The sequence below is a fragment of the Seriola dumerili genome, unplaced genomic scaffold (genome assembly GCF_002260705.1).
Source record: "Seriola dumerili isolate Sdu_G_001 unplaced genomic scaffold, Sdu_1.0 BDQW01000149.1, whole genome shotgun sequence".
NCBI classification, from domain to species: Eukaryota; Metazoa; Chordata; class Actinopteri; order Carangiformes; family Carangidae; genus Seriola; species Seriola dumerili.
The window spans coordinates 9,297,230-9,324,845 of record NW_019174404.1 but is presented as its reverse complement, the minus strand read 5'-3'; the positions used below and the strand labels follow the sequence as shown (position 1 = coordinate 9,324,845).

The 27,616-nt window shown below is 41.3% G+C and overlaps 1 protein-coding gene across 5 annotated transcripts; it reads right to left on the bottom strand.

Annotated features, from left to right (window-relative positions):
• Nucleotides 1–1,222: 1,222 nt before the first annotated feature.
• LOC111225443 (arf-GAP with SH3 domain, ANK repeat and PH domain-containing protein 1-like) lies at nt 1,223–26,741 on the bottom strand. 5 transcript variants are annotated; one of them, XM_022750321.1, is made up of 26 exons: nt 26,375–26,741; nt 22,305–22,377; nt 19,733–19,878; nt 18,181–18,255; nt 16,800–16,849; nt 16,047–16,170; nt 15,020–15,105; nt 14,598–14,673; nt 13,526–13,612; nt 13,188–13,297; nt 12,418–12,487; nt 12,225–12,312; nt 11,835–11,883; nt 10,863–11,029; nt 10,623–10,756; nt 10,365–10,456; nt 10,079–10,259; nt 8,775–8,860; nt 8,510–8,625; nt 8,361–8,428; nt 6,733–6,840; nt 6,305–6,518; nt 5,231–5,522; nt 4,716–4,932; nt 4,403–4,534; nt 1,223–4,252 (listed from the first exon to the last, which is right to left on the bottom strand). In XM_022750321.1, exons 1-26 carry the CDS (start codon nt 26,498–26,500, stop codon nt 4,178–4,180), a joined length of 3,042 nt encoding a protein of 1,013 aa, XP_022606042.1. In that variant the 5' UTR covers nt 26,501–26,741; the 3' UTR covers nt 1,223–4,177. The 5 variants fall into 5 exon arrangements, with proteins under 5 accessions (XP_022606042.1, XP_022606040.1, XP_022606039.1 ...); XM_022750319.1 differs by having other exon boundaries at nt 12,225–12,487; nt 26,375–26,528; nt 26,652–26,712; XM_022750318.1 differs by having other exon boundaries at nt 12,225–12,487.
• Nucleotides 26,742–27,616: the final 875 nt, after the last annotated feature.

The following is a 27,616-nucleotide window of genomic DNA, read 5'->3' as shown; positions in this document are numbered from 1 at the left end:
TGTTAGTTTATGTGACGTGTGGTACAGAATGCATTTCTGTTCTGGTGAACAAAGCACAGAACTTTTTGTTTTCCTTAAATCAGGTGTTTCTTACCTTTTATTCACAGTACAATGATATTTTTGTTGATTTGAGAGCTGTATATTCTACTTTAGTATAAATGTTAAGTCGAATTTTACTCAGAAAATGTTATATGCTTAACAGTAACAGCAGGTTTGGAGTCAAATTGCTTTCAATTCTAAATCTGAAATGAAACATCCATTTGCATAATTACATAGCCTTAATGCCAAATCATTTTTTGACAGATTAATGGGTATGAGACCAATGAGACTAATTGAAAATCAGCTGGATAGAAAGTTATTTGTCCCCAAACCTTTCTGATGTGCTAGCACTGTTTCTGAAAAAAGGTTTTTGCTTTCTGCAGTGAAAGAATGTATGTTCTGCTATGTTTTATGCTTAAATTTGCTACGACTTAGTTCATTTTCTTGACATTATCATTTACTTGAGCACAGAGCTACAATGTTTAAGACTAGTAATTATCTAAAAAAATAGATTTCATTTTAAGCATCATCAGGTTTTGTAAGATAAGCTATTATTAGAATAAATGGACTAAATGACTAAAATGTTGCAGAGAACTGATTATTGTTTTTCCTCATCTCAAGCTGGAGAGAAAATCCTAAATAGGCTGCAGGCTCTGTTTTGCTATTCTGTTGGAAACTGCTTGCATTAAGTATTCATTTCTCAGGTGGGATCTCTAGATATTACATCCTTTGCAGTTATGGTGGAGGTCTAGGATCTATTAGGGTCACCTTGCAGCAGCCAACAGCTGCATAGTGCCCAATCAGTAAACTGCTCAGCCACACTGGGCTTATACATTTGGCGTGCATTATTTTCCATCCAGTCATACAGTGTCATTTAGTCATTTGCTTGTCCATTAGAGCCCTTTCTCAGCTGATTATTTAGTCAAATGGAGGTTAGATAACCCTGTGTTCAGATGGAAAGGGCAGAATTACTGGAAATATATCCCATTTCCAAGTCCTCATTATTGCAAGCCAGGATTTGTGAAGTTACATTAAGCTGATGCTTTTGCTGTTGCTCACTTAATGAAAGGCATTACCCATGTAGATGGGTTTTAGATAGGCGGATCTCAGTATCTGGGGTATTAGAAAGTTAGAACATCCTCTATAATATTTTATTTTTAGAGATTAAAGACCCTGATGCAAACAAAGTTGACATACTTGCACAAAAAAAATGGTAATAACGCACCAAAACCACACTTCTCTTCCACCCAGGAATGATATAAATCTAGAGATTAGTGCAGGCTTTACTCTGCATTTCATGGTTTACTATTATATTCCACAGTGTGCTCATTGCATTATTATTTTTGTGCACAGTGTCGGTCTGTGTGTGTATGTGTATGAATACACATAAAATGGATGACAGCATTAGTGAATGAATACATTAACTATACAGTATGTTTTAAAAATAACATTTCACAAAGTGCTTCTTGTATACGCTGTATGCATTAGTACAGGCAGATGGGCCTAATGGGAGGAAGTGTTTGTATGTATGGGCTACTCAGTTGGCAAAGGAGAATAGGCCGTGGCATGCAGCATCATTATCTTGGCTGTTAGAGGTGGCCGGTTATGTAAGTGACAGGTTGGAATTTCATCATCCTGGCTTCGGGACGGAGGGTCAGGGCTAAGTAACATCCGGATGGAGGCGAAATGAGGCTGGAAGGATGGAGAGGTGCAGGGAAGACTGCCAAGAGAGACGGACGGAGAGATTTAGCTTTAGGGAGGCATAAAGGGTAGGAGTTTAAAATAAATGATGTCAGAAATGACAGGGAGAAGTGAAAATGCAACTGTCAAATAAGTTCAATTCCAGAAAGGCCATTTAGCCAGCAAGCCAGCAAGACAGCAATGCTCTTTTTAGCAATCCCCCGTTCAAACTCACATACTTTTAGAATTGAACCAATATATACAGATGGTATAGATGCTATGACTTGGAAAGTCTCTTTTAATTTAATTAAAGCTTGTGAATTAGTTTGAGTCTATGGATTTTGAATTATTGAACTCCAGGTATTAAACACTAGGCAAACTCATCATCATCAATTATCATACAATGCAGCTAAATTTGTCATCCAGAAGTGACAATATTCAGCCATTTGTTTTTCAACATACTGTGCTATACAAGTGTGCAGAAGGAAGTAATAGCCAGTAAACCCCTGTCACATTAGGTGTTACATAACACATTACTAGGAAATAGGTTTTATATGTGCTGACACTGGCTAAATAATTTAAGACTGGTGTGGTTGTATAAAGGACTCAGTACCTTTGGTCTGCATTAGCTCTCTGGCTTAGACACTACATTACTCCATTCAACTCACAACAGAAGTAACGATATCACCTAGTTTACACTATAGAAGACTCTATGACACTTTATCAGACATGTTTAATGTGTATGTTAAAATATACTCACTAAAATGAGCTACGGTACTGTTTACATTTGACTGAGTTCCTACTTACAGTTGTAGTCTAATGCAGTCATCCACTGCCTCACACATCAGACGACTGTCTTGTGATTCCATTTGCTTAATGGTCAACACTGTGACAAGACAATATCAGCAGAAACAGTGACGGGCAAAGAGACTCCTCACCAGTTGGTTTAAACTCAGGAATGATTCAAAGGAAGTGAACGCCTGCTGCCTGACTGCCTTTACTTCTCCCTGTCAGTGTTTGTTTTCAGTTTGGCGAGACTGGATCCTTTCTTAACACCGATTATGCAACTGTGTCCATTCCCTTCTCTTGCTCTGACAGTCATTTAGTTAACTGATTAAACAGAACAGAGGACACATGGCATCAAGTTAGCAACATGAAGTAACACTATCTGTAATGATACAATTGTTTATAATGCATAACAGATTAAAAAACATGATATACACTGTACACATTAGAGGACATTTTTAGACAAGTATGTACAACAAATTGTGTGGAATAGCTGTGAAATGTGTTACACTTGGGTATTTGTTACTGGGTTTTAAAAAGTGGAGCAGTTGCACCTCTCCCACTCCCAACTCTCTTACCTAAAGGTTCCTCACTCCTGGAAGATAATCTGTGTGTACACTAAGTGCAAGTGAGCTTGTGTATATCTGATGTGATACACACGTGCCTACAGTAACTAACTGTGAGTTCAGTGAACAAATGACTGCAGTGGGGTGGTGCTACTAACAAGCCCTCTTTAAGTGCCATTTCCTGGTAGAACAGAGAGTCTTTTTTTTTTCCCTAACACACCGTTGTTATACCAGGTTCTCCAGAGACAGATGCCTGGAGCCAGAAGAAACTGGATCCTCCTCTTTCTTTGTGCAGGCGGTAAGCCTTGCCCAGAGTCAAGATGGCTGAGCTAAAGTTTCAGATCTCTACTCTGGCTGCCCAGACGCCTGGCGTTTTATTGGAGACAGGCTGGCAGGCACAAAGCCATTTTCAGATTCCCAGGGCAGGTTGCAACAGACACTGGGCAGGTTTGAAGCTCACATCCCATCTCTCAGTGTACTGTGATTTAAAAGACTGAACGGTTTCCGTTCAGAACAAAAAGCAGCTATATCCGTATACAGCAGCTGGCTAGGTACACGCTTACAGCTCTGCCAACTCCTCTCAGTGAGTTTAAAGTGCCTTATAGGGTTTTCCCCTGCAGGTAAGTTTTGCCTCTAGGTACTGATCTAGACACCACATTTGCAATATACTGTGTAATTAATGGTTATATGGACATTAGAGCCGTTTCCCAAACCACAAATGAATGTGTACTTAATAATTGTGGTTCTATAGAAACATGTAGCAGTTAGAAAACCAAGGATAGGCCAACGGGATAAAACACTGTCTTTGGAATAAAAGGCTTTATGAACCTTCCCTTGTTAGTTCCCAGGATGATTAAATGTTAACAGGTACAATCCCTAAAACAGTGTCATTTATATCCTCAGGTATCCCATGGCTTCTCTCATCCTCATGAGGAGTTATTCTCAGTTTGCTCAAAAGCTCGAGTTTGAGTTGGATCCAGGAGAATAACACTGTCCTCTCCTGTAGATAAAATCCACTGTGTGATGATAAAGTTCCAGTAAGCATCCGATGCTGGTTCAGTTCCTCTAGTATGTTACTATACAGTACTTTCATATTTCCACGTCCTTCAGTCTGTCAGTTTGTGTACATAGTTGACGGGAAAGGTCCCACTCCTGGATGGTTCCCCCTCTATGTGACCAACCTGTTAGGATAAGGAATAACATATTTATGAAGTGAACACATTTTATATATATATATCTCACTTTACAGGTTCATTTGGAACCCTTCAAATTGCAACTCAGATGGCAAGTGACAGGGGACAGAAATGAAATTAAGTTGTAGTTGCACTTACCCACCAGTGGATGTCATTAGTGGCTGTGACCACTATGATCTCATCCTTGAAAAAAGCAAGCTGCTCTGAACTGACTGCTCGGCAGTCCACCAAAGCCTTGACACGCTTCTGATGTGGCCTGCTGCCAGAAACCTGGAGGAGACATGTAATATATTTCTCAGTGTGCCCCCAGCAAATTTATATTGACTGTGAAATCTCACAGGCCTTTTCTGATTCTCCAGAGAAAAGAAAAAGTCCTCTGAAATGGAAGACTCTGACATGGAGGACTTAAACTGGCTGAATGTAATACAAAGAGGATTCTATGTGGCCGTACCATAGCGTTCCTGCGGGGTCGAGGGGCACAGGTCACGGTAGGTGATGATGACGGGGCTGGAGCAGGAGCAGGAGCAGGGGTGAGGGCCGAACTATTCCCCAATAAACTGCAGTACAGCTCCTCCTGGCTGCCCACACAGCTCTGAGACAACACACTACATTTCCCCTGGTTACCTCCGCCACTGCTGGTCCGACGATACGATGTGGTCTTCTCTGAACTGGAAAATGACGCAGAAGTATAATGAAATTACACTGATCAAAGAAGTTATCATGTGGAGTTATTTAAATAAACGGATAGATCAAAACTGAGCAGAGTTGGATAATCATTTTCATCTGCATAGTATTAAAGCTTGTCCTACAGATACAAGATAGTTTTATTTCAAGTATTATTTTTAGACATTTAGCCTTATCTTGAATTGCATCCTCTCAGTGGCCCTATTTAAACCCAACACTATCATGTTTAAAAAAAATGTGTCAAGACAAATGTGTAAACCGGTTGTAGCAGTGCTGTCTTACCTGACAGGTCCTATGTGATTCTGAGAGGATGTTGACGTGACACTGCTTTGAGACCCAGAACTAGCACCAGCTTGGTTCTCGCAGGTCTGCCTCTGTCCCCTGAGCAGACCTCCATGTCCGAGGGGAGACCTAGGGGGTCTCCCACCTTGGCCTAGGTTCTCTGTGTTGGGTGAGGGAGGGCTGTGTCTCGCCTGTGTCTGGGGACTTGAGGAGTGGGAGGGTGGGTTAGAGCAACGTCTTGGAATGGGGTTTCCTTCCTGTGTTGTGACCGAAATCTGGGGGTCTGAGCGACCTGTGGAGGGGAAGAAAATGAAGTCAAAAAGTAGAACAAGAGGAACACTGTCCATTTAATCTGTTTATGAAACCAACGATAATTAAGTTATACATTCATTCAAAAACAAGTGTGGTATGCTGCCAAGATCTAAAATTAAGCTTTAAATCTGTTATCCGAAGTGGTTCTAAGCAATGGCTGAAGAAACAAGTTATCTTTAGGATTATTATGGAAAATGATTATGGAAAATTTCAATTGACGCAATCATTCGAAGGCTTAAACAAACCCTTATTTATTCAGTTTGGCAGCAGTGAACTTAACAAAATTGAACTGAAAGCAACTTTATGAATCCACTCAGTAAAACAACATATCAACTGGCAAAATCTTACGTATAATGTTTTTTTTAACTTGAATTGTGCAATTTTATTATAGGCAACAGCAGAGTCAGTAAACTGCACAGAACAGAGACTGTGGGGTTTAATGTGGAAAATATGACTTGATCTGGCATTCAGTATAATATATTCCTTGGTGGCAGTGCTCCACAGAGATGAACACAGCTGTTTAACATGTGAGATGGGTAGTGTGACTGAGTTGAAGGATAATTAATCAATCCCTGTTTTCCCTCAATTTAGTGTATTCCATAACTATTAATATTAACTTTAACATTTGCATCGTCAATACCTGATTTCTTAGTACTAAGTTATTTCCTTGTCGTCATTCTTGGTAAATATGACGTTTTCAGAGTTGAAATGAGTATTTAGGGCATTTTCTAAAATGCAGACAAACCTTATACAGTAGCTCACCTCTTTGGATGGATTTAGCTGGCAGTGGTGGTGGTCCTAATGCTCCAGAGGGGGCACTGTTGGCAGGAGGATTTCTGTACAGGAAGTCCAGATTTTCATAAGTCTGACAGGGCCTGCTGCCTATACAAGCATTAGCCACACTCCAGCGGGCAAAGGACGATCCACCACCTCCATTGGAGGGCAATGGAGAGCGGTTTTTGGGCAATGGGCTCACCTGGAAGAAAGTTGAAAGGAGCACAAGGTTAATTACTATCGTTTCTTCTCAACTCTTTTTGATTAATTTCTTTTCAGTCATCTTTTCTACATTCATTGAGGACAGCGCAGTGGAAAACCCCAATAATGTTCTTCTCCAAACTTTGTCAAGGCTTTTTTGGCAGAAGGACAAAGTCAGTAATGAGTTTGCCCAGGTGGGGGTGTGTGCTGTTTACCCTCTCATCCAGGTCATCCTCACTGTCATAGAACTCCTGAGACTGAGTCTCCCACATGAACTCCACATGGATCTGAGAGTTAAACTTCCCACTCTGGGCCAGCTCCAACTAAAACACACACACAGAAACACAAACGCTCAGAATACTCATGCACTTCTCCAGTAAAAGACACATAAAAGTTGGGTACAGCTAAGATGTGGTAACTGTGTACTTTCCTCTATCAACCCAACCATATTTCAACTTCTTTTCTGGTTTAGTTTCTGCCTCTTGGCCGTTGGGTTGCAATTTTTTAGTTTTGAGGCATGGGTAAGTACATCATTTTCTGGACTTTAAGTTTCTGTACCGGCAGTAAGAGGTTTCGAGATTAATATAAAAAAATCTATGAAAACTGAAAATAACAGGTAAAAAAGGACGGAAAGGGCAGAAGACAGGAGTATAAACGATGTCAACACATGCTGTCACACACCCCTGTGCAGTTTTATGGAAATCCCTCTTGAGTCTGTGTATATCAGTGCATTCAGCAGATGTTTCAGATAGTGAAAATAAAAGACAATAAGGAAAGACCTAAGAGGGTTAAATGAAATAATTGATCTAAATGCAGATTCCCGATCAAAAAAGAGATCACCTCAACACAACTAGATATTAATACAGCCAATGAGTAAAAGGAGAGCATTTTCAGGCACTTTTCCTATGTAACCTTTTTTTGATTTTTAAACAGAAAGCCTTCAAAACAAGGCTGTGCACAATCAAACAGGATATTACACAAGGCAGGTCTGATTCAGCAGGGCAGATGTCCGGTAAGAAAATAAAACCAGTTTATAAATGATACGCAGTGGGACCTGATGAGGATAAGATTCTTTGTCCTGGGACTGAGTCCTTAGCTGAGCTTTGCTGCACAGGGAGTTATTTTAAGGTAGTATTTCCAGCTGTGGAAGTTGTCTCGTTTTGTTTCTGAGGTTGGCTTTCTATTAGGTATTTTAATGTTGCAACTTGATTCCTCAGTTGAACCTAACCTCCTCACTGTGTGTGTTCTTTGAAAATATGAATTAAAACCATAAAGGTATAATATATAACTTTTCTGCATTAAAATGTCTAAAAACCACTGGACTATATGGACCCTATATGTGTCAGCATTGTCACTGTCTGCCAGAAGTGGTCAAAATTTACTTTTTATCCAGTTTTAAGTCACATTTTTATGATACACATTTTAGATCTTGGACATTTTTAACTATATGTTTTAACCAGATAAAGGATTTTAGTTATCAGATGTCTGGATCACAAGTTATCAGAGAAACAAGCTGAGCAAACATTAGTGGCAGCTCGGCTCACAGCCCCTCCGGGATGATTTTTAATTTGAAACTGCTTTATTCAGTGTGTTCACCGGTTTTCTTTACCCGGTCTCTCTGTTATGGCGAGGAGGACACCCTCTGCGGATCGACTGACAATGAAAAAATCCTAACTGGGAGACACTGACTCCAAAGACAGCAATAACAACTCCAAGGATTCCACGCTACTTCACGCATTACCAAATGGCATCTTTTGTTATTGTTTAGATTGAGAGACCCTTTGTGGCAAGTTACATACTGTGTGTTTAAGTCAGATTAAAAGAGAGAGGAGTGAGGTCTTACCAGATCGACACATTTTGTGTGCTGCAGCCTCCTGGCGATATCGAGGGCAGTCTCTCCTGCTGAGTTCACTGTAGGAGACATAAAAAAAAATGGTTTAAGGATTCACTGATTGCACGAGTGGAAAGAAAAATAAATACAGCAAAATGTACCTGTGTGTAGTGCTGCCTTTGCTTTTAGCAGTAACTTGAGAGACTCAGGCTTGTAATGCAGGACACTGTAATGAAGAGCTGTGTTTCCCTCTGCCGTTCTTTTCTCCAGACAGTTGCTGTAGAGTGATCATAGAGCACAGACAGATGGTGTTAAACATTACCATCTTTCATCGCAAGTCTAACAAAACTGACCAACAGCTTAATCCTCTTCATACTACGGAGATACAAATCATACTTCACTATTTACTATTTTTCAGTGTCTGACCTGTTCTGGCAGAGGAAATCGACCAGCGCCAGAGAGCTTCTTTCCTCCAGACGCACAGCAAGATGAAGAGCTGTCTCTCTGATCCCCTTATAAGGAAAGAAATTAGTACAAATTAGGCCATATTGTTGACCCTCAAAAGATTTTACAGCTGCACAGAACTTTTTGCCAAGTTTGCTGTCAGTCAGTGGCATCAAGTTGCTGCATTTTGCATCTGACAATCCGGTCTAGAGACATGATAGAAGAATAGGAGTGTCAAGATACCAGAATTTTGGTAGTCGGTACCAATACCAATTAAAGTCCAATACCAAATTCAATACCACAGCAGAGTTCAGAATTTTCAAAATCAATTTGGTATGAAATATCGGTTCGCATGACATCCCTAATTCTTATAGAAGAACACCAGTAAAGCTAATGTCAGAGACTGTAACAAGTCATTTGTGTCTGTGTGTTAAAAAGAGAAAATATTCCTTCAGCTTTAAGGATTATTTGTTTATGAGAAGTGCAGAAGGAGGGGGATAAGGAAGACGGAGAGGTGCGTGTGTAAATCATGGAGTTTGTCTCACTTGTTAACAGACGTGAGCTCTGACCTAAAAGCTGAAACAATAAACGAGGGCCAACCAACACAAACAAACTCTCTCTCTCTCTCTCTCTCTCTCTCTCTCTGTCTGTCTGTCTCTGTCTCTCTCTCTCTCTCTCTCTCTCTCTCTCTCTCTCTCTCTCTCTCTGCTGAGCAGGAAGTAGATGACAGTAGGGTATATGTGATTAAAGACCAGAAAAGCAGGCGTTGGAGAGAGACAGCAGAGGCAGGGAAAACAAGATGAGAGGATGAGGAGACAAAAAGGGAGGGAAAGATTGGATTAGAGGCCAAAAGAGATGGGAGGGTCTCCGACTACCCACCCACATGATCCATGCACACAAGAGGACAATTAACACATGCTTCACATACTGTAACTATCCACACACCTCCTACACACTGTATGTCGTGACTTTTTTTTTCAACACTAGAGGGTTGGGTGATTCTATTTTTATCCAGTTCAGTCATAACTCCAAAGTGACAGGGACAAGTAAGTAACTTTTTGAAGCATCTCACAAATGTGTGTGCAACTTTAAGCAAGCAGGGTGGGCGGCCTTGTCAGGATGTTGCTGTCATTCTCCCTAAATGCATGACATCTGTGGGAATGCTCAGAGTCTCAATTTGTCATAAGATTAAATGTGTTTATAATGTTCTTTGCCACCCTCACAGGATAGATTTCAGGAAGAAATGCCAGTGTGAAAATCCACTCATGGCTGTAAATTATCTTCACCTGTCCATCGGGCAGTGTGAGTGGATTGACCAGGTCTGCTCCCTCAGCGTAGAGCTGCAGAAGAGAAGTGAGGTCCCGACTCCTCACGGCGTCATACAGCCGTCCGGGATCTGCTTCTTCTCTACGTAGGACGTACCGCCGCTCAGCGTATTTTGCCACAATGTACTCCTTTCTGGCATTCCTGGTTGTAAAGGATGCACCATTTAATGAAAAACAAAATACAACAAATTAAAAAAATGTCTCTTTAACAATCAGATTTTTGATTAAAATGAAATCAGGGACTCACATGTCACTTTGTGGCAGTGGTTTGACAGCATCATTTGGAAGGCCAGCCTCCATGATGTCATTGAATCTGGTGTTGCCAATACTGACAGCCAACTGCAGTAAAACACAATGCAGCCACAAAGATGTGACACAGAGGCATTTGAATGAGAGGCAGGCGGTTACATAATGTCTGCAATTAGGAAATCCTGACAACAGAAAATCCACCAGGATTGTTTCTGTTTTTGCGTGTACTGTGTGTTTCCATGTGTGCATTTAGTACCAGGAGCTCTGATGTGCTCAGTAGGTCCAGAGTGAGAGACTGGATCCTGGAGTAGTGGACACCCAGCTCTCTGTGGATCCCAGAGCACTCGATACAGGTCAGAATACCAAGATTGGTTGACAGCCAAGTTGGATCTGAGATACACAGAGCAAAAAAAACAATCATGAATCATTTCATGCTCAGAACATAAATTTCCACATTTACTTCTGCAATTATCATCAACGTCAATAACTGTCTGACCTGGAGCCCCACAGTCAGCACAGGCCTCGTTGCCGGGCATGTGTCGAAGCTCAGCGATGATGGCTCGGGAAAGTTCCTGGAGCCCGCTGTCCTGGAGGTGGAGCTGGTCTCCTCCCAGTGCTGTGTTCAGGGCCTCCTCCTTACTGTTCTGCAGCACTGACACCCAACTAAAGTACAGACACACACACACACACACACACACACATATATATATATATAGAACACAGCGTTTACACATAATGTCACACCAAGGGAAACTAAAGAACTGATCATTTCAGTCTTTCCTCTGAAGATCAAAAGTATTCCACCATGTGTTTTGCATGTGTTTTCTGCTCAGTTGTCTAACGATAAGTCATCACTCTCACTTTCTCAGTTTCGTGAGTTCTCTACCATCCAGACTCATACTGAACCTCATGTCTTTCATTTCTGAAGCTCTGGTACTTTTCCCTTTCAAACCGTTTCCATTCCCCTCTGTCCCTAAACTCACACAGCACATCACATCAAAGAATCTGCCTGGAGGCCCACACACAAGGGAAGGGCAGGGGACAGAAAGCCCCACATGAAACCCCATCCAACACCACATCACAACACAAAAAGTTCCCTTGCTTGCTATCTGTGGCTAGTAAGAGAAGTCCCACCCAACACCAGCTGGGCTGGGGGGGTCCTCGCGGACAGCTTTCCTTTAGTGTCGCTCCCTTTTTCTCCATTGTCAGCCTTGCTTGCTCTTCACTGCAAACAGGATCAGACTGTATACTCTTTATAGCACTTAACTACACAACCTTTATCTTTCTACTGGACTCCTCCCTTTTAGTACACCTCCCATTGTTCTAAATGCAGGCTTATTTCCAATACAGACCTAATCTTGAATAATAGTTGCATGATATGTCACAACTTGCTTACACAATGAAAAAATACATGAGATAAGGAAGTGAATAAAGCTAACATGCAGCGTACAGTAGTTTCAATGCTTACATCAGACATTCCTGCTCATCTTCTGCCTGAAAATGGTAGGTCCGATTATCTAGGAGAAGAAGAAACGGTAATTAGATACTGTCGGCTGATCTTGAAAAACCTAACAGTAGTTGGAGTGAAGAGGGTTTCAAAGTTGAAACACAACAGTGGAAACAAAATTTGCATAAAACAAACATGAAACTCAACTTGTCGTCACAACAGTGTAGATTAATCACAAGGAATCTCTGGTGTTTATCCCAAATAAAATCTGTTTTGATCTCAGTTTCTATGAATGTGGGGACCAAACAGGCATACTTCCACACAGCTGTGCTGCAGATGATTCTTCAGAGTCTTTAATGATGATATGTCGAGGGTAAAAGTGTAAAGGTCAAAGCTTAGGAATGAACGTACGAGTGACCAGGTCAAAGATCCTCCTGTCCTCTGGGTCTGGTCGCACCTGACAGGTCAGTAGGTTCAATTTGGCAGGCGGTCGATTAATCTGAAGACAGACACACACACCTATGTCAGCATGTGTTGAAAAAATTGGACATAATTCAATTGACAGATGCTTGGTAACAGTTGTCGTTTGTCCACGTGTCCTCACCGTGCTGTGGGAAATGGTCAGGCAGCCAAATTTGACTCCGCACTTTCTCTTCTGCCACACCTTCCGGATGCTGAAGAGTCAACAAAAAATGCACAATTGGAGAAAAAAATAACACAAATAGATTTCATACACATCATCACTATTAATATAATAATATTGACCAGATGGTTTCTATGCAGTTTATCAACATGCACCCTTGGTTTGAGTAATAATGATCTATACACTATGCTGGCTCAGCTTACTTCTGTTCACAGTGTTTCAGTGTTGCTTTCATTATCTTGACTGAATCAAGTAAAATGTCAGGGAACTTTTTCCATTTTGTGTCAGTGGCCTGAGGAAAGTTTACTCTCCTCCTGTCTCACATTCGCCCTACTGAACCACATCCCCTCTCCTTATCACACAGTAATCTAGCACTGTGTGTGTGTGTGTGTGTATGTGTATGCGAGTGTGTGCATGACGCAAAAGTTGGATCTGCTCCGTTAGCCAGTCTGCCAATAAGTTCCACAGGAGGGGCCCCTGCTTGAATCTTCATCTCACAATAATGAAGACCAGCTGGGGTAGACAAAGTCTGAGTTCCCCTTTCTCTCTCCGTGCCTTGCTGGCTTACTTTTTTACCAAGCTCTGACCGCGCTTGCAATCAACAGTGAGAAGTGTTTTTCGCTTTAAAAATATTACAATTTTCTGTATGTGAACAGCTAAAATTTTGTATAGATTTTGTATAGCTAGAACACGTTAAATGGCAAATTTTAATAAGTTATGCTTTTACACACCCATCACTCTTCTTGAGCAGAAAGCCAGATTTCTCTGTCCCATACTTTTTGTTGCCCTGTGGTTGGTGGATGCTGTACCCATTGCCAGAGTTCTTCCTGTTCATATACTCCTGGGACACAAACAGGGATTTAGGACATTAGCTCAAAGGTTCCAAGCCAGCTCTGCAGATCATGACATTTAAAACAATATAAAACACAAAGTAATCTGATACCATCAACCACCAATTAAAGCCATCTGCTGCTGGACTTTTTAGAGCACAAATGTTTATACACTGGCTGAAGATCTGCAGGATTCTGGTTATATATGAGTATAATAATGATAATAGGAATAAGCATACCTCTTTCCCCTCCACTTGGAGAAGTAATCTGAGAGAATCCCTCAATTGAGTGAGTTGTTTTACTTCCTCATCCTGGTCCAGACGCACCTATAGCACACACACACACACACACACACGGATACATACACACATACACACACACACACCATAAAAGTCAGTTTATTCAATTGCAGTAATAAAAAACAATCTAATTAGTTCAAAGAACAACATGTTTTTTTGTGTTCTCTCGTGTTCATTAGCTCATATGCAATGTCTGCAATGTTTTTTTGATTTGTTCCCAGAATTGGGTGTGGAATGACAATAAATCAGAGCTTTGTGTAATGGCCTAAATAATGCAGAACAGAGCTCAGTACTGGGGTGTGTAGTCCTAGGAGGTTGTGTTTTTTATATTAAGAAGCAGAGTGAACAGTCTTGTTCATTTAACTGAAATATTTGAGCAATTTTCCAGGGAACCAAACAGAGATTCTGTCTGAATTTCCTTCTCGAGGCTGACGGCTGGCATGTCTGAGCGGGTCTGTGTTCTGCCCATGAAGAACCAGAAAAACCTCTAACGTTCCTAGTATCACAGTTAACAGTCTGTTTCCAGTGCTCTATCCAGAGAAGGGAAGAAGTCAAATTTTGTGCAGACTGGAAACCTGTCAGAGTGGTCAGAGAAATAGGTGTGCAGCAGGGAAAGAATGAAAATGACGGATGCTTTCTTTTTCATCTAACAGGGGAAAGCATTTCTGGGAATAGACTCCAATAACAGTCTCAGCCTGTGGGTTCAGCTGGGGGGACGCTTCAGGGGAGAGGGAGGCTGAGGTTTTGCCTGTTGGGAAAGAGTGAAATAGTGCTATAGGAGGTACTAAAACACTGTGTGATTTACAGCGACAGTTTTACTGTAAGTGACTTCCTTGGACACAGATTTACCTGTTGTTGTGACTAAGCAATGTATGACAAATGGAGAAAAGCTCTGTGTGTGGGTGGATTGGGGGTATGATAACATCAAAATGCTTTTTTTTTACCCCTATAAACACTGACTGTTATAATGCGGGAGGACAGAGAAACCAGCAGCAGCAGTTTCTGTGATTACCGTGTGCACAGAAGCAGCAAGCTTCTCGATAAAGGGAGAGAGATTCTCTGCAGCTTTCAGCCCATCCTGAAAGAAACTGAGATCAGAAAAAAGAACAAATGCTGAGTCATGATGGAACTTGAGTCCAAACATCCTAGTTTGCACCAACCAAAACATCACATGCTGAGGCTGTATAAGCAACTCCGTTCCCACATAAAACCTTCAGTAAGATTAAAACGAGTAAATGGTTAACAGAAATAATAGCTTGTAAAAGGAAGTGAAAACCAAAGAACCTCAACTATTATGAAAATTCCCTCTCTAAACCCTGAGGTAGAAATCAAATCCAGATGCTTTTTATGCCAGGAAAAACTTTCTTATTCTTATTTCACACCTAGAACAAAATGGCTATGACACAAAATAAGGTGGTGTTGGCTGAGACTGACCTGAGCTGGGCCTGGAAATACTTGATGAGGCTCTGGAGAAGATCAGGGCCCTGACGCACCTTCAGCTCCTGGATCTTCAAAAGATACTGAAAGCATAAACACAGAAAGTTAACAAAAAACTCCAGAAACAGCAGCTGTCCCATAGAAAGGCCAGATGGATCCACAAAAACATGAAGCCTGAATATGAAAATGAGGCATCAAGTAAAGCTACCATTTTTCAGTTCCAATAATTTAAGGCTCATCCTGGGCGACACATCTTTTATATCCTGTTCTGAGCATGTTTTCTAGTATGTGGCTGCTCGCTTTCTAGGACACTGCTCCATATTATCTTAAAGGTCATGTGCCTTATTTCAAAACTCCAGTCAGTCAGTGAACCTTGCAGACAGAAACCGGAAAAGTCTCCATTCATATAGTATAAAAAACACAGGCACATATTGAAAGCTTTATTGCAAATAATTTCAGGCCTGTCCTCGGTCTAAATTCATGTTTTAAAGGAAAAAAAACTTTAATGGCAAACTACAGTGCTTTTAAAGAGTTTTTGTATGTTTGCAGGAGGAAAGAAAGGCAGACAGACCAAGAGACAGACGAGCGGAGAGACTTGCAACGTGTGGAAATTCCATTTTACCTGCCTCCTTTTTGTCTCAACAGCTGGTCTCAGTCAGGGTTAGACCTTTTTTTTTTCCTCAGGGTTTTCTCCAGCTACATGTGTGCTAGCAACTGAGACTACACAACCCTTTCAGGTGTGGGGTCATGAAGCAGTTTCATCTGCCTTTGAACTGCCGTCTAATGCATATGACCCAGCACTCCTGCAAGAGGCAGCCAATTAAACTGACTTTTTGAAGTGTATTTTATTTCCATTGAGGAATTACTGGAGAGACACAAAAGGGATCGACCCGGGACATCCTGTCCACCATGGATGGAATATGGAATCCACAAGGCAGACCACCCATGTGAACTAAATCAAGCCCTACTCAGGTATGTGAAAGGTGTCTGTGTCTTGTGTTTTGGCTGGCACCGATTCCCCCACCTCACACATTTGCAGCTGAAAGGACCTCCTCTCTCTCTCCATGTCCTCCCCGCCGTCAGATCCCTCCGTCCTGATCAGCCCCAGCTGCCTGGTCTTCTCCTTCCTCTCCTTCTCTAGCTTTCCTCTGTCAGGCGGAGGGAGAGAAAGAAAGAAAAGAGAAAAAGCAATAAAAAATGTTATCCAGAGTCTGTCACAATTCTTTAACCATCTGTCTGATCAATTCTCTCTCTGTAATGATTAACTAATCAAGCATTTTAAGTGAGCTGCTTTTTTCCGCCACAAACTGAGGGACTTTTTCCACTAACTCATTCACCTTCCTCATAAAGAGAGAGAGAGGGGGGAGGGGAGTTTGGACAAAAGACAATAAGGGAGAGGTGAAATCTCTTTACAACATTATAAAACACTTTAAACCACCATCAGAATGAGATCAAATGATGTCTGCAAAGTGCAAGTGCCTCAGTTTTACTTCATAGCAATGTAATGGAGATTGACCACAGGGAATGAACTATTATCACATTAACCTCTGCTGAAGTTACACCAACTTCTATGACCCAGAAAAAGCCAGAAAAGGAAGAGCAAGAATTTTAAATGTGTGACGTGAGTCTCCTTAGACAATAACATCTATCTCAGGCTTCAGTTTCCTGTCTCTTGTGAAAGCAATGAGGTTTAAACATGAAGAACTGGACTAATCACACACTATGCACCAATTTGATTGTGAAGTAACAAACAAAGTGTACGAATATGGTTAATTACATTTTTATGTCGTACTCCTTCCAGCTCTTCTCCATCTGTTTCTTGAGCTCCTGAATATGAGAGAGAAGAAGAAAAGAGTAGATATTTTTCATGTCACCTCAGGAAGGTTGCTGTATATGTTCCTATAGCCAGACAGTAGTGTTTACATGATCAATAAAATACCCCCACAAGAGGTTAATAGTATGCATATAGTCAGGTAAAGCAGCATTGTACAGTGTGGATTTACTGGTAATTACCTGAGTGGGTAGGGCCAGACAGTTGATGGACAGAGACGTGACAACTCACATTAAGGTAACTAGTCTGCAAATCTGGCTGAACAGGATTTCAGTAGCACTTAGCCTTCCTTCACAGTTACAGTGAAGCAATGTTCAGCTGTTGAATCAGATGTTTAAAAGACAGGGCAGTGACAGGAGCTTACAGAGGCATTAGCCTGTTATTACTCACTAGTCTGTTGGCATGGCAAATCAAAAAGTCAAATGCTGGCCAAGACAGATCGGTTCAGTATTGGAGCGTAGCTCAGTCTTACTCATTAATCTGCAGAAACAGCCTCATCTTATCCAATATCTTAAAAGGCTCAGCTGTGTCTACAACACAGACAGACAGTATTATCTGCTTAAAGGGGAAATCCTGTCATTTTAGACAGTGAAGTCAACATTTACAAACACAGGTATCTGTCTTCCTGAGCTGCATATCACATGTCACATCTTGACCATATCATATCATCATATGACCCTGTTTGTTGCCTCCTACAAATTAATGAGTGCCCGACTATACAATTTTGTGTCTTATTACATCTGAATTGTGTTGATTTGAATGTGGGGCTTTAAAAAGTATTGATATAATATCATATAAGACTAGATGCGGTTATGTTGTCATAATTCTGGGATCCCTTTAGTATTACCTCTTCTCATCACTCTGACCACAATAAAGTAAGTTGACACAATTTGCTGATATTATTGGACTGTATCTAAGTAAATCTCTACTTGACCATTATATTCATATTATGTCTGTTTATTAATTCATTACATAGGTTTATTAAATTTTTCTTGTGTGTAAATGTATTCTTAGAGCAAATATATCCTACTTCAAAATATTGTCGCTTTATCAACATATTTTTTTGCCAAATATTATTATATAATTTTTTTTCCAATATCACCCAGCCCTATTGAAAACTACAAGCTGTTCAAGTTCAAAACTGAACTGTATGATGTCATGGAGTTGGACAACTTTATAAAAATAAGTATTTTAGGATTTTCAGCTTAAATCAGGAACAGTCTAAACAAGTAAATGACAACAAGTCATCACAATATGAATATCAGCTTAGCCAGCAGAGGTTGAATCAGTATTTAATAAATCTGTGAAAAACAAAATTTAGACTCACTAGTCTGCTGTCCCGGAGCTCTGACTTCAGTACATTTTCCAAAGGAAACGCCATGATGTTATTGAGGTTTTGTACCTGAAACACATAAAAGCAGAGGAAATGAGTAAGAAAAGAAAAAATGATTCCATATAACATTACAGACAGCCCTTATCTCCTGCAGTATAAGCAAACAGTCACATACACACACAGTTCTACAGACTCTTACCGTATCTCCCTATGGACTTTCATTTCTGGGAATGAGTTGTGGATAATCCTAAAAACATGGTGATTCAGTCACTTTGAAGTAGTGAGTCATCAAAAGAAAACACTGGACAATAATATGTACCAAGATTTTTGGATCCAAGTTGGAGCATGATGCAATGACTTTAATGAAGTGTTTGTGTACACTAAAGTGGAAGTTGAGATTAATTTGAGGTTTGTATGGAGTTGAGATTAACTCTATCATGTATGTGGTGAGAATGAATCACACAACAACCAGCCTGACCCCAGTAGGTTGCACTTTAGAGTAAGACATCATTACCACCAGTTCCCCCAAGAAAGTGCATCACATCTTTATCTTGGCATGCTGCATAGTTACATACATTATTGTCCACATGTGTCCAGTTGATCACTTTTCAAGTCTGTTTATAGTCACTGCAGCCTTTCCATAGATCCTGGTGGGTTACAATTAAGCTACACTCTTCTCTTCACATAAATAATGTCCAGCCACTTCCATGAGCTGACTGCTTGCATGAGCTGACCTTGATATATTGACACAAAGGCCTGGAGAGTGGTGGAATTGTTTTGGTTGGCATCCAGAAGCTGGGGTAGCTAATGGGTAAATACATGGAGTTCTGACACAGGGGAATACCAACTTCATCAACACATGTACAAGTGACACAGATCAATGCATGCATGCCTAAAAGCACACAATGAGACAGTGGGACAAGAATGTGGCATTAAGGGACACGGTCAGGTTGATTTAGCAGTACAACTTTAAATCACTCTTTTGTTTTGGGGCTTTTGGACCCACTTCCTTTTCACATCTGTAAGGTCCAGTCTCCCCTGTGAAGCCTTGATTGACACATGGGAGGGAGTGTGTCAGACGGTGTGGGGGTGTGTGTGTGTGTGTGTGTGTGTGTGTGTGTTTATTCACACATGGAGGTCTGGGATGAATTATCATCTCCATAGAAACTATCAGTGGGAGGGTTCCGGACTGCGCCATATTTTGCAGTCCAAATGCACAAGCATGCAGCTCTTTAAAAAACCTATTTCCTCCATGCATTCATGCATGCACACGCACACAATGAACACAAACATACACCCAATAGAATAGATTTGGAGTTCTGCTGCCTGCTGCCATTTCACATAATTTAAATTCAAATTTATCTGATTTATTGCCATTCTTTAGGGGTTTTCGAGACATGTAGGAGACCAGCTTCTCTTTCCTCTTTTTATTTTCCACCTAGGTTTTGCGTGTGTGGTTTGAACCTTCAAGTAAAGGACAGCTAATTTGAGGAAACCTCCCCTTCCTGTTCTCCTTTTCTTCCACACTCTTCTCCCCTTTCCTCACCAGATTTTTGAAGAGGGCTGTGACCTCTCTGGTGAACACAGCCAGGTTGAGGAAACCTGTGGAGACTTCGTTGTTGTCCTGGGTCAGGTGACTATTCCCCAGGTTCTCCAGCACCTCGATATACAGCTCCTTGTTGTCCACATGGGCTGAAAAGAATCACACATGTACACAGAATGAGTAAAGACATAGACTGGTAAAATGACTCAGACTTAAGTTACATGTGCAGAAAATCTGAAGAGGGCTGATTCACTTGCTCTGTTGCAGTGAGAGTATTTTAACGAGACAAGCATGTGGGACAAATTAGTGCTGGTTTCCACCCATCCATGCTTTTCTCGGGCTTATAGGTCAATGTGTAATGTTATAGGTCACTTTTCCAAGGGTCATGACCTTAGTGGGCTCTCAGTCTGTTGAATTTATGTGGAAAAAGGCTGATGGAAAAGAATCTGAGCTCTGACTGGCACCACTTTGGTTTACATTGCACTAAACAAGGTTTTATCCTAGAGCTATTTGAAAGTGAGGTTTAGATGAGGACATCAACTAAACACAAGTCAAAATCCGAGCCATGGAAGTCATCATTTTCAAAGATGGGCACCTGATGAACAATTACAACCAAATGTCTGTTCATCACAGTCATATAGAAACTTTTGCAAACCCCCACATTAGTGTAAAAATGAAACCATTTGTTGGTGGCTGTAGACTGACAGGACCAGGCATCTGCAGAAGTGTCCAGAGCAGACTAAACAGACAAAAGCAGAAATAAGCAGAAAGAGTATCATAAGTTCATCTCTTCTGCTCCAGTTTCCATGTATAAAATATAAAATGGTAAACTGACAGTAGCTGGGAGACAGACTGACATAGCTGTACTAACTGACTGTAAAGCAAACATGGAAAATTTTTTATGAATGAGCAAAATTTGGAAATTAAGGAAAGAATGCAGACAAACTGCAGGACGGACAAGACAGAATCGAGGGGAGCAGGAAAACTGAGCGGTTGTGGCTGCATGGTTGTTAAAAAGGTATTATAACAAACAACATACGTGCATCTATCAAACAACAAACAGCTGAGTCACAGAGTAGCTCAGAGGATGATTTTCATGCTGACCTTTTAGTACCAGATACCAGCAGAGCAACTCAACTCTTCACTCCTCTGCCAGAACACACACAGACTCACAGGCCTCAGCGTCTTGGCAGAAAAATGGTACTTAGCGGTTTATGGGAATAGAGAACTAAAGAAGAGAACATCTCACCATGTGTGCATGTGTTTTTTTGTATGTGTGACACAGAAAAGGGGCCATCAGACCAACATGGGGGAGATGTGGGCGTGTGACTTAATGAGTCAGACTGTCAGTCCACAGTTACTATCAGGAAAGTTTAGGTGGTTCAACATAATGAGAGAAATTCTCTTTGTCACATTATTGTAACCAACCCCCATGATTAGACTTTGATACAGAGGAAGAAATAGAATAGGAGAGTGAATAGGGAATGATCATGGACGACTTCTCTGCATCTAGTTGCCTAATTCTGAGCAGCTGCCTCGCTGACTCATTTTTACTAAAAACTATGAGTTGAAGTCTTGAAATGGGAAACAGGCTTGTAAGCAAGTTCAGAAAAACAACTTCAGTTCTTCTCTTTCTCCCGCGGAATTTTTGAGGTGAACACTCACATCTTATGTATGTCGAATCACATCCAATTCTGAGGGAGCAATGGCAACTTATGGTAACATAGACCTGTATGACACACACTCACAAAACATTAACTTGGTGACCCCGTGCAGCTGTTAGGCCACTGTGAAGTGAGCACCTTGTTGTTTGCCGAAACCACACATACCATTAACCTTAACACAGACACACACACATACACCACAAAAGCATACACTCTGTATGGATATAAACACAATCACCCAACATCCTACGCACTCTGGTCCCATAACAAGGGGCCTCACTCATAAACACCACTGCCCACACGAGCCTGATGATGTCATCCGAACCAGGCTTGTACGATGAATTATGTGGAGGCCCCCAATGCAATGAATAGCTCATCCTGCCATAATAGAGGCTGACCTTTATCTGAAAACTCACTGCTGAGCTAACATACTTTGGAACAAGACATCCTTCAACATGGATTGGAAAGTGGTAAAACACATTTGTGCAGATCTCCCTACTGGTCCTGTCACTTTCCTATGACCTTGATTGAAAATCTTAAGTTTGAGAAAAAAAATCCCAACATAAATTACACTTTTTTTCAGGTGCTTCCTACCATATCACACAGTCCACCCGCTGATGAAAGCTCTGGAAAGAGCTAGATAATGGACCTTGAGTTCTTGCCAAACTACTATTTCCAAAGTCAAGAATGGACTTGAATCGAAGACAACACTGATGAGAAGTCCTCAAAGTGCTATGGATGAAATTATAATAGCTGCTGAGCACAGACTCATCTCCATGACAGCTTAGGGTGTGATATGGTTGAAAGCTCTGAAAAAACCGGCAGTCAGACTTTTAGCTGAGGTCATTTACTCACACTAGTAATGCAATGTGTGAGTGAGACTATACTGTGTGTGACATATTGACACTTACAGAGTCCAGATGTGTGTATAGCTTTGATCATCTTCTTCATCCTCTGCAGAGTTGTGTGATCCATCTCCAGAGACTGCAGTAAAACAGAGACAGAAATGGGTGTGTGAAATTATAAATCAAGAATAACACTTGACAACATCTACATCCTAAGGGTGGTCTATATGAATCAAGTCCGGCACAACTCGACTCGATTCTACTTGTTTTTGGTACCAGGTAGTTCTTTTTCCACTTCAGATAGTACCCCTTCAATTCAGTAGCGACGCTGCATGAAGCTATGGAGACGTTATCTTCAATATGACACACGCACACACAGGAACAATAGAGGATATCGAAGGGATGCTGTTCTCGATTCCCAGATTGTGGCTGTTTGTCACATCAAGGAGACAGATTTTGTTCCAGAAGAGGCTGAAGGCAGCAAGACAAAAGACTGCTGAAGAAAAAAAAAAACAAAAAAAACAAAAACAGGAGAGCTTGGGAAACACTTCATCAGAATTCAGATGATGTAGTGATAGTGACTCTCTCTGACTAATCATTAGTCTGCAGTTTTCATGTCACCTTTTGGTATTGCCTCCATTGTTCCAAGCGAGTTGAAGGGAAAAGTACCAGGTGCCAGGTGCCAAAATCACAAAAGGCGAGTAGAGTTGAGTTGAGCCAGTACCATGCAGTAATAAAGGGTCATAAATTAATATTGTGATATTGACATACTATATTGCACGTTTTCTGGAAGTCTACTTGAGAAAAACCGGTGAAATAAATAACTAAATAACTGAATTTAAGCAAGAAACGTTGCATTGCATTGATGCACAAATCCTATAAATACAATATTGCCATACTGTAAACCTGCTTGTTGGTTTGCAACATTGCCTCAAACGACCTAATTAGACACCGAGAGATTTTTAGGGGACATCAGTTTCAGCAGTACAGAAGAAATCTCTGACAAATTTCTAGTTTCATCCTTTTATTAGCCAACTCCACACAAGACTTTACGCTCCCCAATGACCAGATTAGGGGTTACAATCTTTCATGATCATAAAAATTAGTACTCAGTAGTGCTCCCTCTTTCTTTTTTAGGTTTACAGTAGGAGGTAGGTTTGTGTGTGTTTAGTTAGTTTGATTTTCTCACGGTATGTGACTAAGGTTAACAGCTGAGTCAGCAATTGCCAGCAAAACAATCATGTCTTGCGCTTTCATGTAGTCCCCCGAATGATGTCACTCATTCACTTCCCCTGTCTGTCTGACTGTCACTTTTCAGGTTGAAACACTTCCCCACATTAAAACCAGACTAGGTTTTTTTTTGCAGGAAAGAAAGCTTTCATGGAACTATGACACATGATGTAGACTAGATGCAAATAGTCAATTGGCTTCATTTGGACAACCAATCTCTTCTAAACCAACAAGGTTTGAACCACATCTTGTTTATTCTCCTTAAACAGGCCACTTCTTTCACCACGTTAGACACATGGTACTCCACCTTCATGCCACCACCAGAAATAGCTTTAGTGAGCCAGTAATGTAGACTTAACAGAGACTCTGTCTTGTTAGATTGTGTTGTTTACTCGCCCCAGTCTTTCCCAGTCAAGTCCACTCCCTAAGTGTTACTTCACTAATTAAAAGGTGGTGTGGGTGTTGTGTAATGTGGTTCTGAAGACAATGAATGGGAAAGTAATTTCGTGGAGACTGGAGATGGGAGTTGCTTGTTGCTGCTGCCGCTGCTGCTGCTGCTGCTGCTGCTGTGGTTTCCTCTGCTTGGTAAGTCGGTTGGCAGACGGGGGATAAACAGTGGAAACTGTTGGTGCAGGTCAATGAAATAGGATGCGTTTGTTTAATTTTGTGAAATAAATCAGGGTACACAGACACACAAACAGAAAGATGACGCATCCGTCAATCGAGACAGACAAACTATAAAAGAACAACACACATATCCCTTCTGGAGCAGGTATGGAGCTCCACCCATAGGTGTTAAGAAACTACAATGTCTTTTGCAGTGCCTTTTTGTGGCCCAAAACAGGACTGTGTACACCTGCTGTCAGGGTGTATGTGCAACTGCTAGCAGCAGAGCTTAATATTTCATGACTAACTGATACTTGATCCCTATTTACCACATTAACTTGGCATGATGACAGACTTCACTACAATATTCAATTTTAACATGTTAACCATAGGAGAAAACTTTAGATCTGTTCTTCAAAAAAAAATGTTGGGAATGAACAAAGCCCCCTATAGCTTATAGCTTTAGGAAACTAAACTGTTCCATCCCCGTCTTTCCCCTTTTATCGTTGCCTCTAATCAGGAGTAATAAGCAACAAGCAGCTTAGTGTGTGGGGGTAAAAGGTGTCTCTGTCTCTCTGTCTCTCTGCCACAAACCACACACATGCCCACACATTACCCTAGCCATTAATCAAGCTTGTCCCTGCTGAGCAGACTAAACATAATAACCATAGATCTATCTATAAAGGGACTATTGCATCTGTGTGTGTCTGCCAGCCTGCCTGTCTGTCTGTCCGTCTGTCTGCCTGTCTGTCTGCACATGTGTAGGATTCCAGCATGATCCTCCCCAGAGCAGCTATTCCAGCTATGTATTTTCCAGTGTGTCATGGCCATAAATAAGGACATAAGGCCAAGATAAATACATCAGACAGCTGTCTAAAACTGCTGTTTATAAACCCTGGACTCTGCTGTCTCAGTCTCTCTTCAATTGTCACACTTTCAATAAAGTCTTAATGAAGACCTTTCAATTCACATAGACCTTTTAAGACCCCCTGCATTAATGGGTAATGTATCCATTTGATTCCATCATTTAATATCAGTGAATTATTAGGATATTTAAATTGAATTATTGCTGAGTGAATTGCTGCTGTCAAATAACCACTGCAAAAGGAAACTATATCATTTTTCCACATTATGTATTTTAGAAAAAATATCCTCAGTTTGGTGATGCAAACTAATGTGAGCTCTGACTGAAAACAGAACTCCGGCTTGGGTTACAGTGAACCATGTTTTGTCACAAGGAGACATACAAGGAAGGAAAAACTTGTGTGCACATTTGGATTATTTGTTTTATGGCAGAGTTCATGGCAGTCTCCCTCTGTTTCCTCCTTTGCCCGAGGAGCTTCGGGAGAACAGATTTCAAACAAACACACACAACCTCAAACAAGCCTTAAGCCATAGTACCAGTTCAAACAGACAAAATGATCAAACTGGCCTTCACTTCACCGACAGGCTCGCAAAAGCATGGTCAAACATGTGTATGCACACTTTCACACTACAAAACAATCCCTTATTCTGTCAAAGGGCCACCCTCTTGTCTGGCATGTCTGCTGTGTCATGTGTGTGTGTTCTGTGTGTGTATTGTCTCAGACAGGGCAAAGTAAACCTTCTGTATGCTGTATTACCTCATATAACCTTTACACATCTGCTGAACCAGGCCAGTCTGCCTTGAATGCTACCACGAACCCTGTAAAGACTGTACTAGTGCAGCACCCAGAACATACACACACACGCAAGCAGTACAAAAGCCATACACCATGTCTCAGCCTTAATAAAAGTGGTCAAAAAACTTATGGACTGTGATATTGTTCAGTTCAGTACCAGATACTTAACACCATCTTCTAACGGATGTTAAGTGCACCCAGGTCACCCCAAAATCACCACACCAGAGACACACATTTCTTTACAAAAAGATGTTGCCCCAACACCAGTTGCACTTGCCCCTTTGTAAATAATCCCGTTGCTGTTAGCATTAGGTGCCTATTACAGCTGGTGGAATGACATTAGCCTATTTTATCAGGTTTTACCAGGAGCAGTGCATGCTCACTGCATGTTTGTCTCAGACAGCTGTGCTCACCTGGACACAAAGTTGAACAACTTCAAAGAAACTACTTAACGATGTATAACCAGTTTATCTTAACAGTGCCGTAAAAACCAAACAACTGTCAGAAAAGAGAAAACTAATCTAGCTAGTCGCAGCTACAGGTAAGCGTGGAACCCTTCTTCAGCTATATGCTATATTGACAGGTAAACAACAAACAAAGGTGCACGTCTCTGTGTGTCTCCTTCCTTCAGCCCCTCACCTCCTCCACGGTTGAAACCGTGTTCCTACAGTCGCTCATTTTGGACTGAAAACTTGAAGTCCCCGGCGAAGACAAATCCTCGTTAGTCAGGACCACGAAGTCCGAAATGCTTATTCGCTCCGGCATGTTTCGAGCGAAGAAGGTCCCAGAGTCACTGAGGAGAAAAGTGAGCCAAAGTTTCACGCGCGCATGTAATTCCCATTTGAAGAAAAAAATAAATAAGTTTACTCCTCCAGTGTTTGCAAGATGACAACTGAAGTGAGACCGTATTCCTCACAGTGGTAGTGCCCCAAAAAGCGTCGTTGAGGTGGAAAGTTTTCCAAAACTAGACCCGAGTCCTGACCGATTTTAGACTCCGCTCAGTGAATCTGTGCGCGTGGAGGTGAACCAGCGCGCTATTGTGCGGTTCAGTGAGGGAGGGAGCAAACTCCATCATCACGTGGGAATGTTTGTGCGTTTGTGCTGCTCTGCACACTGCATAGAGAGAGAAAAGAGTGTGTCTGTGTGTATATGTGCGCGCGCGCGCGCTCGCTCGCCCTCCTCTCTTTCATTCTTACTTCTCATTTCTATGCAAACTCTAGAGAATCCGCACTGTGGTCGCCATGGATATGCAGAATGCCTCATTCAAAGACTAAACTGAAGGAGAGGAATTTCAATGGATGAGGTGCATATTGCTGGGGGAAAAAACTGCTGAGAGCCAGAGGCATACAGTTCATCTCTGCACTTATAGATGAAAAGAACAATTTTATGTTAAGTACTCTATGCATTTGCACAAAACACAACTTAAACAGATGCAGCATTTGCACATATTCACCATATCTCAAGCAATGCGCAATGCTTTGCAACAAAAAGGAAAGAAGGTGGTTTCATCTGCACTGCTCTTTAATCATTAGTTTGGAGGTATAACGTCTCATTGGATCTTTGCACCTTGATCTGCTTGGCTGAGGCTCCAAAGCTCCTGCTTCCTTTTCATCTTATGAAAAGGAGGCATTTTTTATTGAGGGGGAGGATTTCTGAAGTCTTTCCCCACTAACAAAATGAAAGCAAAGGAAAGAGTGCATCAGAGAGATGGGGGAAAAAAACTACAGTAGTTGTGCATAGAACATAACTCCTGCATGCCTGGCATTGTCAAGTTTGTCAACTCAAAGAAGAGGTGTATCACCGTACCATGCCTCAGGGAGAGCAGTGATACAATACATTATGAAGTGCAGATGGGTGGTTTTAGAAGTGGCGTCAATACAG